This window comes from Acinonyx jubatus, chromosome D3, assembly GCF_027475565.1.
Source record: "Acinonyx jubatus isolate Ajub_Pintada_27869175 chromosome D3, VMU_Ajub_asm_v1.0, whole genome shotgun sequence".
NCBI classification, from domain to species: domain Eukaryota; kingdom Metazoa; phylum Chordata; class Mammalia; order Carnivora; family Felidae; genus Acinonyx; species Acinonyx jubatus.
In genome coordinates, this window is record NC_069392.1 from 45,065,174 (window position 1) to 45,078,563 (window position 13,390).

The window sequence follows — 13,390 nt, forward strand, 5'->3', positions numbered from 1 at the left end:
CGAAGTTTGAAGAAGAAAGTAACCCCAGCCCTTAGCAGTAAAGCCCTGTGCGTCCAAGAGCAGCAGGCCGTATGTTGCGTGGGTGCCGTCGTCAGCCGGAAGGACCCGCAGTGACAGGCCCCTTTCTCTTCACCAAGGCTCTGTCTCTGTCTCTTCTCCTGGCCCCCTTTCTCCCCATATTGCTGCCCCTCCCCCACTCCCCTTGCCTTCTGCCATCTCGGTCATCCCTCTTCTACCACTCTGTTCCCATGTCCCTTCCTCTTTCGGTTTTCCTTCACTTTACTCCCTGGCTCTTGTGCCCATTTCCCCCCTGCCAGACTTACCTGAAACCCACAGGTGGCCTGGGGCTCTCGTGACGCTCATGGCCAGAGATCCACGCTCCTCCGTGCCGCCTCAGGTTTCCCGTGATCTGAGCTGCTACCTTTCCAGCTGTATCCCGCCCCGCCTTGTCCTTCACTCTCCGGAATACCAATTGCTTCATCTTGCCCACACGCACCGCTGTGCTCCTGCACGACTGACATTCTATGCACGCTGCTCCCTATGCCTGGTGTGCCCTCCCCTCACTTCTCTGCCCAGCTAATTCCCCTCCTTTTAGTCTCCATGCAGGAGGCATCATCGCCTCCAGAAGCCCTTCCCTGAAGCTCCTCTTGCACTTATGGGATGCTGGGGTGCATCCGCCATCAAGTTTTCCACGTTATATGTAACATGTGTACTCACAGGGTTCTATGTGCCCCCTGGTCAGGGTGCCGATCCGTCTTGGCATCCCTAGTACCTGGTAGCATGGTGGGACACGCAGTAGATGCCCAATGGATGTTTGGTGTCCGATGGAGCTAAGAGAGCACATGATGTGGGAGTGGATGTGGATTCATCCATCCATCCATCCATCCATGAATTTATTCACAGTAAACCATAAGGAAATTGGTAAGCAGATATCTCATATTTGCAGGACTGAGAAAGACAACTATCAAGATAGGTGTTCTCAGCTGAGGGTGGGGGTATTTCAGACATTCTTATGGGACCTTCTCAAGCAACACAGGTTCTCACCCCTTTCTACCATTCTTCCCCCGCTCCCGAGGAGGACCAGAGGTCAGGGTGTTTTCAGTAGGACACAGATGGCCTCACCATAATTCTTGTTTCTCCATGGTCTTGCTTCTCCAGTGTTTTCAGCTCAGAACTAAGTAGATCTAGGATTAAAAGATATCTATTCAGCTATGTTGTTCCTTAAGAATGTCATTTAGAGTTTAAAAAGAAAGGAAACTAAAGTGGAAAGATAAATAATCCGTTCAAAAAAACGACTGTTTTGTGAGAGAGTCAGGACCGTGGAGCAAGGTAAAGGTCAAGGAGAGACCCCTCTGTGGATCCAATACACTGCATGTGGATTTGGTCCTAGAGTCCAGGTCTACAGGAAAAACTGTCATGGCAGTGACTTTTGGGGAAAGAGGGAAGGATTCAGGGCAGGGATGAGCTTTCTGGTGATGATCCCACGTTAATGTGTAAACAACATCCCTTGTGTGTATGACACGATTTCATATCGGGAAAAAAAGTATGAAAACATGTTATAACATGTGGATTGTGATTGTCTGTTATTGAAAGGTTTGTGAGGAATGGTTGTGTTTAAGCCAAAGGAACTGATGACATTGTGCTGGAAGGGACAGTCTCACATTCAAAGCAGGGCTGCACCCACTTAGGATATAGGTGCATGTCGTTTTTCGCAACCTGGTTTCAGATATTATTGAAAACTCACATCCATTGAAGTTTCCTACCAAGCCCCACCTCTACATAAAAGCACGTTTCAAAAACATTAGACTTATTCCCGGTCATATAGAGTGTCTCTGAATTATCAAATGCCCACAATAGGGGAGTGGTTTCCTGGATAGTTTTGTGCATTTACATATGTGTTACTAGAGTAAAGCAAGAAATATTAAAAATTCCACAAAATAAGCAAATTTGATACCATCTGCTAGGATTTGCCTCAATGGACTGCTCAATTGGAAAGTCATCTCGTCTCAGTGCTTTACTGAAGAACAACTTTCAATAGGCATTGACTTTGGCATGAAAATAATTGGATTTACATAAACGCACAACGTAGATAAATAACATCTTGCTTCTTGGAGACATTGGAATTGAACTGAGACGCTGGAATTATTTCTTTAGATACAATGCAGCTTTTCATTGTTTTAATAAATTCTACATGTTAACTTATTGCGACTATATTCCTGTTTAGTATATCACGAGTAACTGAATTACATAAAACAAGTTGATTTTCATAGACATTATTCTCAGGGGAAGAGGGATAGGGCTAACACCTTGCTGAAGCTATAGTGTACTTTTTAAAATGCTCCCAGCCTTCGAAAGTGGGTAATTATTCTAACTATATGTTTTAAGAAAATTAGAATTGTGTGTAAATCATACATCAATACAACTGGTTAAAAAAAAAAAAACAACACAAAAACACCGAGGCTCAGAGAGGTAAAGAATCTTGCCCAAGGCTACACAGCTGTGAAACATTGGAGTGAGTTTGAATCTAGCTGGTCTTCCTCCAATTTCATCCTCCTGATGCTAAGCACCAAATAGCTGATGGAAGGACGCTTACATGTTTTATTTTCCAGTACCAACAGTAACTGGATAGATAGGAATATATACCATTAGTGATTCATAGCTCTGTACAGAGTCAGAGGACTTGAGTTATAATTGTGTGAGTAATTAAGGTGATAACAATCTTAATAATAATAAATGTAATTGGCTGCTCTTAATTGTATGTTCATCTGTCCCAAGAACTGCCAGCATAACACTGCTGGGGAACACTGTGAGCGCTGCAAAGAGGGTCACTATGGGAATGCCATCCATGGACACTGTAGCGTCTGCCCATGTCCTCATTCCAACAGGTACTGTGAGAGCTTGAAAATAATCTGTGGAGATAGGAAGTAGCTTGGTGGTTGCCTGGGACCACAGATGGGGAGTGGGAGCGGGGGGGCATTGTATAGGAAGTGGCCAGTAAGGGTGTGGGATTTCTTTGGGGGGTGATGAACATGTTCTGTAGTTGATCATACTGATGGTTTTTACAACTCTGTGAATCTACTAAAAGCCATTGAATTGTACACTTGAAATGCACAAGTGATACGGTATGTGAATTCTATCTCAAAGCAGTTGTATTTAAAAAAGAACATGCAAAAATGCAAAACAAAAGCAAAACAAGTAAGAACAGGTTTCCCAAGTGTACGCTTGTGTGCTTTTCCTTTTCCTCTTTGCTTTCACTCTTCATTCGGTGGTTAAACGTTATTTACTGAACGCCTGATACAGGGGCTAGGAGTTAGCCTCCTCTAGGTGCTGGGGAAACTACAGGAAAGAAGACTGACAGACTCTGCTCTCACGAGGCTTCCCCTGGAGAATGCAGGCAGGGAGAGTTGTCACACTCGAGAAATACATGCACAAATAAGCATAATTTCAGATAGAGATGGGCTTTGAAGTTGATAACAGGGCTATGTGATTGATAGTGAGTGAGTAGACTCTTTACAGAAGAGTAGGAGGGTTTTCTGAGGTTGTTGGCCAAGGACCAGGGAACAATGAGATGGAGTAAGCATGGCAGTATCTCGGCGCTGAGGGTCTGAGGCAAGGAAAAGACAAGAGACAGCCCCTGTGACGATGTGTCCATGGAGTAAGGAGGTGGTTAGAGGGCAGTGTGGGACAGAGGGTCAGGAGGTGAGGTTGGTGGGGCACCCAGGGTACAGATCCCATAGGACTTTGCAGGCTATAGCAAGGCACTTGGATTTATCCAAGTGTGATGGAAGTCACAGGCCAGTTCTGAGCCATGGAGCATGACCTGAGTTGTCATTCAGACTCCAGAACAGCAGATACATGACATAGGTAGAAACCTGCCACTTGGATTTCATGGTGATTCATGTTCTCTTTGGCCTCGGTACCTTGTCATATTCCTGCTTATCGTGACACATCCGCTGTGGGTCCAAGCAAAATACAAGTAAAGCAAGAGTTGATTTGAAAATCAGGAAGATACCAATAACAGTATCTGCAGTGCACAGCTCGGGAGCAAGTGTGAACCACAAGGCGGGCTGCTATCAGGCCAGTATCAGAGAAATTGGCCACGTTACCAGAAGCCACTGCCCAGATGTGGCTTTTCTGAAGATGCGTATTTGAAATGTGCACCCTGGTTTGCTCTCTGTGTATCTGATACTCCTTAAACTTGCCCAGTCCTGTGACTTTATTTGAAAAGGGATTTAGCACTCAGTACTTGCCTAGACTTGTTGGAACAGACGCTAGAGAGAGTGGAAACAAGATTTTCATGGGGTGCTCAGGGGAAAGCTTTTCATCTTTGATGGCACAGCATAGTGTTATCATGAAGGCCAGCTTCTGGCTTTCAGGCAGTTGAAGTAACACACAGTTCCTCAGATTTATCAGTGAAATATGGTTTTTATTTAACTCTTTCTCCATCAATATTCATACTGTTGATGAATTTCTAACTGTTCCTTTAGAAGTATAACTCTGGAGGCTCAGTCGGCTAAGCGTCTAGTTCTTGATTCGGCTCAGGTCATGACCTCACGGTTGGTGAGTTCGAGCCCTGCATTGCATCCGGCTCTGTGCTGACAGTACAGAGCCTGCTTGGGATTCTCTTTCTCTGCCCCTTCCCCCACTTGCACTCTCTCTCTCTCTCTGTCTCTCAAAATAAATAAATAAACTTAAAAAAAAATCGTATAATTCTGTCCATCTACTAGGCCAAGAGAAACTTCCCAGATAAAAATTCTTTTACCAGCAAATGATAAATAGAGGTATTTTCCCTCAGATTTATTCAGTGTAATGTTTATAGACATATCTCAAGGCAACAGAGTTTTTTCATGATCTGCTCACTTATTTGGGAAAAAAAAAGCTGCTCAAATATACACTAGGTTAGAACAAAAAGAAAGAGAATCAGAATCCCACAACTTGATTTGAAAAATGTAAAAATCGCCAATGATTGTGCCCACAGAAATACCTAGACGGGCAAGCCTGTTTTATGCCTTAGTCCCTCCTGCCTGGCCTCTTTTCTTCCTAGGAGATAATGTACCCAATATGAAGGAACTAGAATCAGCAAGGAGGAAAATTTTTTGAAGAATCCGAGCTCCCTGTCCTTTTTTTCTGCCTAGACTTGTTTTATTCTTTCCTTGTTATTCCTGGAAAAATGCTGTTGTAATCATTTCTTCCAAAATGAGTTACTTTGCTCTGTCTCAAGTGAAGGAATGTATTTCTCCAAGCCAAAAATAAAACTAAATAAATGCCTTCAGTCCTTATGTACCAAGATTTGCCCAATGTGAGCTGAAATAATTCATCATTATCTACACAAGTCTTAATGGACACATTTTTCTTCATATAAGAAGTAACCAGATCCTTGGTGTCTGTTTCCACTTAAGGCAAGTCAGTGCTTTGTGGCAAAAAATAATGAGCATGAAGCCTATCGATTTGTTTTTACTGAGGCTTTTTTCTGTCTTCCTTCCAGTTTTGCCACTGGCTGTGTTGTGACTGGGGAAAATGTGAGGTGCTCCTGCAAACCTGGATACACAGGCACACAGTGCGAAAGGTGGGTGCTGCCCCTCGCCCCTCCCCGCCCCCCCCCCCCCCGGATCCCACAGGTAGGGTGGGCTCTGCGGGCAGGCTGCAGCAGGCTCAGGCTGTGGGTGTGGCTGTGCTGGGTCGTGGCTCAGAGCTGGGGTGGGGCTGTTGCTTTCACAGAGGCTGGAGAAAGGTCTTTAGGGAAAAATACAAGACTGTTCACTTAATAAATCATTAACTTCTTTATCTTTCTCGTTTTTTACATGTTTCAGAAATTTGAGAAGGAGGCCCAACGTATCATAGCGCTATGTACCCCCAACACGCTTGCCTACATGCTCCTATCCCCCTGCACACTCCCTCATTCCCCTCCCCTACATATTTCTACGTGCCCCTCCCCCTCCACATCTGTATGTACTTCCACCCCCTACATGTCCTTACCTATCCCTACATCCATATAGATTCATCCTTACATACCCCCACCCCATGTATGCATATCCCTACATACCCCTACCCATCACAAACGTGTCCTTGTATTTGCCTACCTGGCACACATAACCCTAACTAGCCTAGCTCCATATACATTCATCCTTACATAGTCCTCACCCCATATATGCACATCCTTATGTACCCCTACCCCACCACCACATCCCTACTTACCTACACATGCACATACAACTCTACATACTCCTATACACACACACACACACACATACACACACACACACACAACTATACCTCTCTGTCCCCACATATTATGAACACCTGCAGGACAGTCTGTGTCATTCATTTCTGAATCACTGCTGCCTACTATTCATGTATTATTCATGTAATAGGTGTTCAGCAGCGGAACAAAAGAATAAATGTTGCAAAATGGAAACTATGAACTTAATTATGAGGGGCCAAAGAGCCAAGCTTTCATTTTGCATGAACAAATTTTCATGATTAGCTACCATACATTGGGCTCTGCCAAGCATATAAGGACTATGAAAGGTACTTAGAGTCTACCTCAGAAGGTAGCATGTACATTGTGCAAAAGTAACAGTATAGAAATGAATCATATGGACAGCATGTTTTTAAATTTAAAATAAGTTTATCATAAAGTCAATACTTATAGGAATTATGTAACACAAGTGAGCAAAGAACCAATGAGGCCCACTATTCCTTTATGTAGCTCTATATATTTGTGCATGCTCAGATATAATCCTGCTTATAATCATTTTATTTATAAAATCCCCAGTTAAAACTTGTATATTCTTACAGTTCATTCTGTGTGCACAGACGTTTTCTTTTCTTTTTTTTTTAATTTTTTTTTTAATGTTTATTTATTTTTGAGACAGAGAGAGACAGAGCATGAACGGGGGAGGGTCAGAGAGAGGGAGACACAGAATCTGAAACAGGCTCCAGGCTCTGAGCTGTCAGCACAGAGCCCGACGCGGGGCTCGAACTCACGGACTGTGAGATCACGACCTGAGCCGAAGTCGGACGCTTAACCGACTGAGCCACCCAGGCGCCCCCAGACGTTTTCTTAAAAACAAAAGTAGATTGCTGTTTTACTTTCTGTTTTGGCTCATTTTCTCACCTAGTAGATCTAGTAGAAGGTTAGCAATATCTTTCCATCTCAGTAAGTATTCACTGATAACATCGTGTCAGAACCAAGAAGTTCTGTAATCTACTGCTGGTCTTTGAAATAGTTTTCCTCTTTTCCATTCAAAGCAGCACTAAAAGTAAATCCTTGTGGTGAATTATTTGTGTACATAAATCCTCAAGATGTAGTTAATAGAACCAGATCCCTTGGATCTAAGGATAGGTGCATTTTCAGACTTTTGATACATTTTGCCAGATTGCCCTCCAGAAAAGTCAGACTCATTTCTGTTCCTCCAGTAGCAAAAGAGCAGCTTTTGCCACCAGTGAATACTACAAATGAGCAGTTTTTAAAAGATTTGCCAGTTTGGTAGTTGGAAATTTTAATCATTTGAATTTACATTTCTTTGTTTCATAATTAGATGGGATTTTTTTCACGTACTAATTAACCTTTTGTAGACCTTATTTTTTGGATTGCTTTCTAGGCTTTTTACTCACTTTTTCTAGTGTAATGTTCTTTTATTTTATTTATTGGTCTATACAAATTCTTCATACTACATGTTGCAAATTTTTGTTTATTTTTTGTTTATTTTTTTTGGTTTCATTTTTTGTTATATGTATCTACTCTTATATTCTTTAGGCTGTCAGCCTTTGGGGCCATGCTTGGGGAAGTTACAGAAATGTTTATGCTTTCTTTTAGGACTTAACATAGTTTTATTTCTTACACTCAGATCTTCATGTTGGTGAAAATTTGGAACCTAGCTTTTTGGTGGTGTCAGGGCATCTCACATGGCAGATAGATTTAGGGTCAATGTGTACAGCAAAATTGGCCAGAGTTCAAGAAACTCACACTATCCCAGTATTCCATCCCCATAATCCAGGGCCCACATTGCATGAAATACACATAGTATTTGGGTACATCCCAGAGCCACACTCAGTAGAGTCAGACGTGCACACTAGGGGAGGCATAAGGAAAGCAGACTCATTAGGGGACTGGCAGATTCACATCCTTCATGTCACACTGTCACACTCACTGCAGGCTGTGTGCTCACTGAGTGAATGGGGACAGACATTCCAGCTGTTTTTCCCTCTGTGCCTCTCGTGCTGTCACTCTTTTTCTCTCCCCCACCTCTCTCTCTATTGCCAAGTACATTTAGTTGAATTCACGAAAGATGAATGTGCATTTACAAAGTTTATGTACAAACTTAGAGTCGTTTCCATACATTTCGTTCAGTCTTTGTGCCGTTATCATTTCTGAAAGTATAAAATGCCTTTAGGTAGTTGGTTGAGCAAGGCTCTCCTCATAACCCTTAAAATGTTTTCCTTGGCCATTCTGGCATACTATTTTCCTGGATAAACTTTAGAAGAGTTTTATAAGATTTCAAAACAAAACAAAACAAAAATTAATTTGGTTTTCACAGGAAGGCAGGGGTTATCTGAGACATTTGACAGACAGGGTGGGACCTACGTGGGTCTAGTGGGCCTAAGGGATGACGTGGGGCTGGAGGGTGGCTCAATCAGGGAAGTTACCCAAGAAAACCCAAGGACCTCGAGGCTATTTGCCTGGGAGGAAGGTGCGGACTGCCTCATTATGGGATCACTGAGCGTCAGCTAAGGGGCAGGGCACTGTCTGGTGGTAAAAAGATGCAATTTCAAGGTTCTTCTGTTTTCCATTTCAGCAAAAGGAACCTTGCCCACGGTTGCCTCACATCTATTATTCATTCTTTCTTTCAATGAAAAATGTATCGAGACCCTAGTATATGCCTGGCACTGGGCTAAGCGCTAGGGACACATTAGCAGCTGGAGCCCAGACTCTGCCCTCAGGGTTTTACAGTCTAGTGGTGGACAGACACACAAACCAGCCGTTAAAATAGTGACCAAGACATAACTGGGTCCCCAGGCTGCAGGGGAGGAGCATCCAACTGCCCCTGAGGGGTGAGGGAGGAAGGGGCAGCTATACTGAGATGGGAAGGACGGGTGGGTAGAACGGGCTTCGGGAACGTTCTTCCGGGCTCTGTGGTGTGAAAGCTTGAGACTCCCACCTGGGAGAGGCATCCTAGTGCGATCCTCCTCATGGTTCTTCACAAACAATGATGCAGAAAACAGCAACAGACCGGCTGAGACATCCGGTTGGCAAGCAGCAGATTTGAAAAGAGAAATTCTTAATTAACAGTTCTCACAGCTTATGTCTGTTGTTTGCTGTCTCAGGAAAGCAAACTATAGTTTCTTAATTTTTTTTGAAGAACTTGTTCACAAGTAAATGCCGTATGAATGTCAAATTTTTTAATTTGTTCAACATTTATTGGGGACCCCCCTTTGTGCCAGGCATCAAGCCAGCGCTAGTCATTAGCTATGCAGTGGTAGCTACAAGGACAATATAGGGTGAAGAGTAAAAACATAAGCAGGAGCCTGCTGGGCGGAAGAGGGAACAGCCAATCTGAAGGAGGGGGTAGGAAAGGCTTCCCAGCTCATAACCGTGCGTGCCCTGGGCCACATTTCTCCCTCGGCTTCTCCGAGCCATAGAGGACAAACATGTTCTCTGCTCTTTTTTCTTGTACCACCGTCATCTATGAAATCAGGAAGTTTTACTTCAGTGCATTGTGTTTGGACACCAGCTTAAAACGAGAAGAAGGGTACCGGTCATTTCTGTAATCAGTCACTAACACTTTTTGCAAGAATAAGGAAGACGTGGAATCTAACTTCCTAAATATTTATGTGACTTTAATATAAAGTGTTTTGTAATTATGCATCTTTTACATGGAAAATTTAGATATAGGTGACACATCTAAAAATAAAGTATTTAAAACATAGGTCTTTTGCCTATAGCATGGTTTGTTAAGTAGAATATGGGGCCAGTCACATAAAGTAAAGCCTATGACAAGATGGTTAGTGGACTTAGACAAAGCACCTCAGTGTAGTAACCTTCTTGATAATTAAGGAAGGCATGGGATTTCTGCTTCCTACCCACTTTCTGAAATGTAATAATTCCAAATTATGCCAGTTATACATAGATGTGTATATGTGTGTGTGTGTATATATATTTGTGTGTGTGTATATATATATATATATATATATATATATATATATGCATGTTTCATCATGTCTGAAAATGGTAGCTAACTTTTATTGAGTGTCTATTATGTGCAGGCATTGTATTAGATTCTTCACTACATTATTTTTTATCTCATTCATTGATCAAAATAGGTATTAATAGTGCAATTATTCACTTATTCATTCTGCATATACTTATCTGGCACCTATTATGGGCCCAGGCACTCTCCCATGTGCAGGGATGTATCAGCCAAAGAATCCATGCCTTTGTGGAGTTTTCTTTTTTTTTAATTTTGTTTCCAATGTTTATTTATTTTTGAGAGACAGAGACAGAGTGTGAGTGGGGGAGGGGCAGAGAGAGAGGGAGACAAGGAATCGGAAGCAGGCTCCAGGGTCTGAGCTGTCAGCACAGAGCCCAACGCAGGGCTAGAACTCATGAACCCAGGACATCATGACCTGAGCCGAAGTCAAATGCTTAACCAACTGAGCCACCCAAGTGCCCCGAGTTTACACTTCCAAGGGAGACATAGATGAAGAAACTGAAGCTTGAAGGGTTAAGATAATAGGCCAAGGTTACATAGCATGGAGGCAGGGATCCAGCCAGGTCTTCCTGATAAAGCCTGTGTCCTTTGCACCCATTGGCAAAGTCTATATAAATTACCTAACAGTTCCATGATGCAAAGCTTAAATTTGGGGGAGAGCCAAATACCACATTTTCTTGATTCTATCAATTCCATGGAAGAGAAGACACCACACACAGACACTGAGTTAATGACAATTTGGGGGGGGGGGGGGCTAGCATAAGAATGGAACTTTGCTAATAGAAATATTTTAGTTTACCTCCCAATTCCAAAAACATTGTGTCTGTTTTGTTGTTTGTTTGTGTTTTAAATAGAAACTCAGAATCAAGGAAGTGTTTTTTAACTTAAATAAGGAATGGAGTTCTCATCACCAAATTATCTAGAATAATAAAGGCTCTCAGCCAAGAGAGTAGGTGTTGTAACTGCCCTCCATTGTTTAGGCTCATTAAATACAGCCCTGTAGCAATTAGTGCAAATGGGAATTATGCAGGCTTGAAACAGTTCAGTAGGCAATATTAATAAAATCCCCATTGATAAGCAAATTTGAAATTCTATGAGTTTTACTTTAAATTTTTCTTTGAGGAAATTAGCCAGAAATTAAGCAATATTTAATTGTGTGGTATCTTCAGGAACATAACTCTTGCATAAAGCTGATCCACCCCTGACTTCCATTAATGGTCGAACCATTGGCTTCTGTGTGCATTTTGTTCATCTGCCATTCATCGACAGGGGTAACTGAGGATTTTGTCGTCCTGGTGTCGACGAGGAGGGAGCAAGCTCTGCCTGCCTCCTACTTTCTCTGTTCTCATCGAAGCCATAACTATCTGTACTGAGACACACTCATTCTTGCAAAGCAGCCTTCCCCACTTAGGGTGACAACATCTCAAACGGAGAGTTCAAGGGTGGAGAAAATGTCAGATGGAACAAATGATGAGTTCTTTGAGTGTTTCTCCTTTTTCTCTTTATTTTGGGTAGGTGTGCACCCGGGTATTTCGGGAACCCCCAGAAGCTTGGAGGTAGCTGCCGGCCGTGCAGTTGTAACAACAATGGCCAGTTGGGCAGTTGTCACCCCTTGACGGGAGGTAAGATGGACTCACACCTTTGTTAACCTGCATTTATCAATCTGGTTTTAATAAAAATAGCAGGGGAGGAACCTAGGTAAATATTTTCATGAAGCACAATACCCAATGCCAGCTAACAGATATTTTCACAGCTTGGCTTGGTGAATACTTGGTTTGGTGAATACAGTTTGGTGAGTAACTTACTTCAAATAGCCTTTTTTTTTTTTAATGTTAATTTTTTTTTAACATTTATTGATTTTTGAGAGAGGAAGTGCAAGAAGCGGTGAGGGAAGGGACAGAGAGAGAGGGAGACAGAGGACCCGAAGCAAGCTCCTCACTGTGAGCATAGAGCCCAGTTGTGGGGCTTGAACTCACAGAACCATGAGATCATGACCTGAGCCAAAATCAAGAGTCAGCTGCTTAACTGACCGAGCCACCCAGGTGCCCCTCAAGTAGGCTTTTGTTAAAAAGATAAATTGCTTTTAAAAGTCAAGTAATTGCAGTCAAAATAACCTCAGCTCCTATTTGGTGATTTTGCTCAGATCTCCCTTGACATTATAAGGTTATAACATATCAGTTTTCTTCATGTGTGTATCTGAGGAGATCAACATATTCTTTCTTGAATATCCATCCATGTCTGAGATGTGGGTGGTAGAACTGGGATGGATTTCACATACCAAGGAAAAGAATCACTGGGAGTAAGTGTGGGTTCATTAGGAACAACTTGGAAAAGGAAGGAAAAGGAAGATGATTTTCTTCCTTCTTCAGCCGAGAATATTAACGTGATTTATCAAGAAAATATCACAGATATAGTGTAATGCCAAACCTTAGATAAAATCTCTAATCTTACGGTTATGGACAAGATGAAGAACTGCACCCTGAATGTATAGATTAGATCTGGTCAAGTGACTGCTCCCAAAGGAATATAGAGTAAATGGATTATTATCAGTCCAGAATGAGCTATCTTCTGACGTGCGCTGCGCCTTAATCCTTGGCTCTATCTTGTTCAACACTTTTGACCTGAATGGGAATGTAGAAGGCATGCCCACCCAGTTATCACATGACACAAAGTTGGGAAAGATAGAAAATGCCTCCTACGGCACATTTAGAATATTTAAGGGACTCAAGAGCCTAGAATAATGGGCTGATTCTAAGACAACATTATGTTAGGGATAAACCCGTGGTCTTATAGTTGAATGGCATAAAAATAAGTGTGTGATAAGTGAGATGTGACTTAGTAGCAACAAGTGAAAAAGACTAAGGCTTTACTCAGTAGCAAGTTCATTATGGCTCAAGAGAGTAATATGGCCCCTAGGACACCTCATACAATCTTCAGTGAGTTCTAGAGTCTAACACCAGGTGGTCTGCCGTTCCCTGGCATGCTGCTCGTGTAAATCCTCATGTCGGACTTCTGTCTCTAGAAGACGATAGACAAGCTACGGTTTGTTCAGAAGAAGTGGAGATCCTGAAAAAACTTGGAACCATGTCACAGGAAGGATTAACAAGCCAGGACAGTGGAAAGAAGACTTGGAAAGGATGTATTTGAGAGGCTGATAGATGTGTGGGAGAAGGGTCTGT

The 13,390-nt window shown here is 42.5% G+C and overlaps 1 protein-coding gene across 8 annotated transcripts in view; it reads left to right on the forward strand.

Moving 5' to 3' along the window:
* Window positions 1–13,390, forward strand: part of LAMA3 (laminin subunit alpha 3) — a 269,791-nt gene that overhangs the window by 200,505 nt on the left and 55,896 nt on the right. For all 8 annotated transcript variants that reach the window (XM_027068651.2, XM_027068653.2, XM_053206292.1 and 5 more), the window contains 3 exons: window positions 2,776–2,885; window positions 5,486–5,566; window positions 11,727–11,833. In XM_027068651.2, coding sequence (XP_026924452.2) covers window positions 2,776–2,885; window positions 5,486–5,566; window positions 11,727–11,833 — 298 coding nt within the window. The remainder of the gene's footprint in view (window positions 1–2,775; window positions 2,886–5,485; window positions 5,567–11,726; window positions 11,834–13,390) is intronic.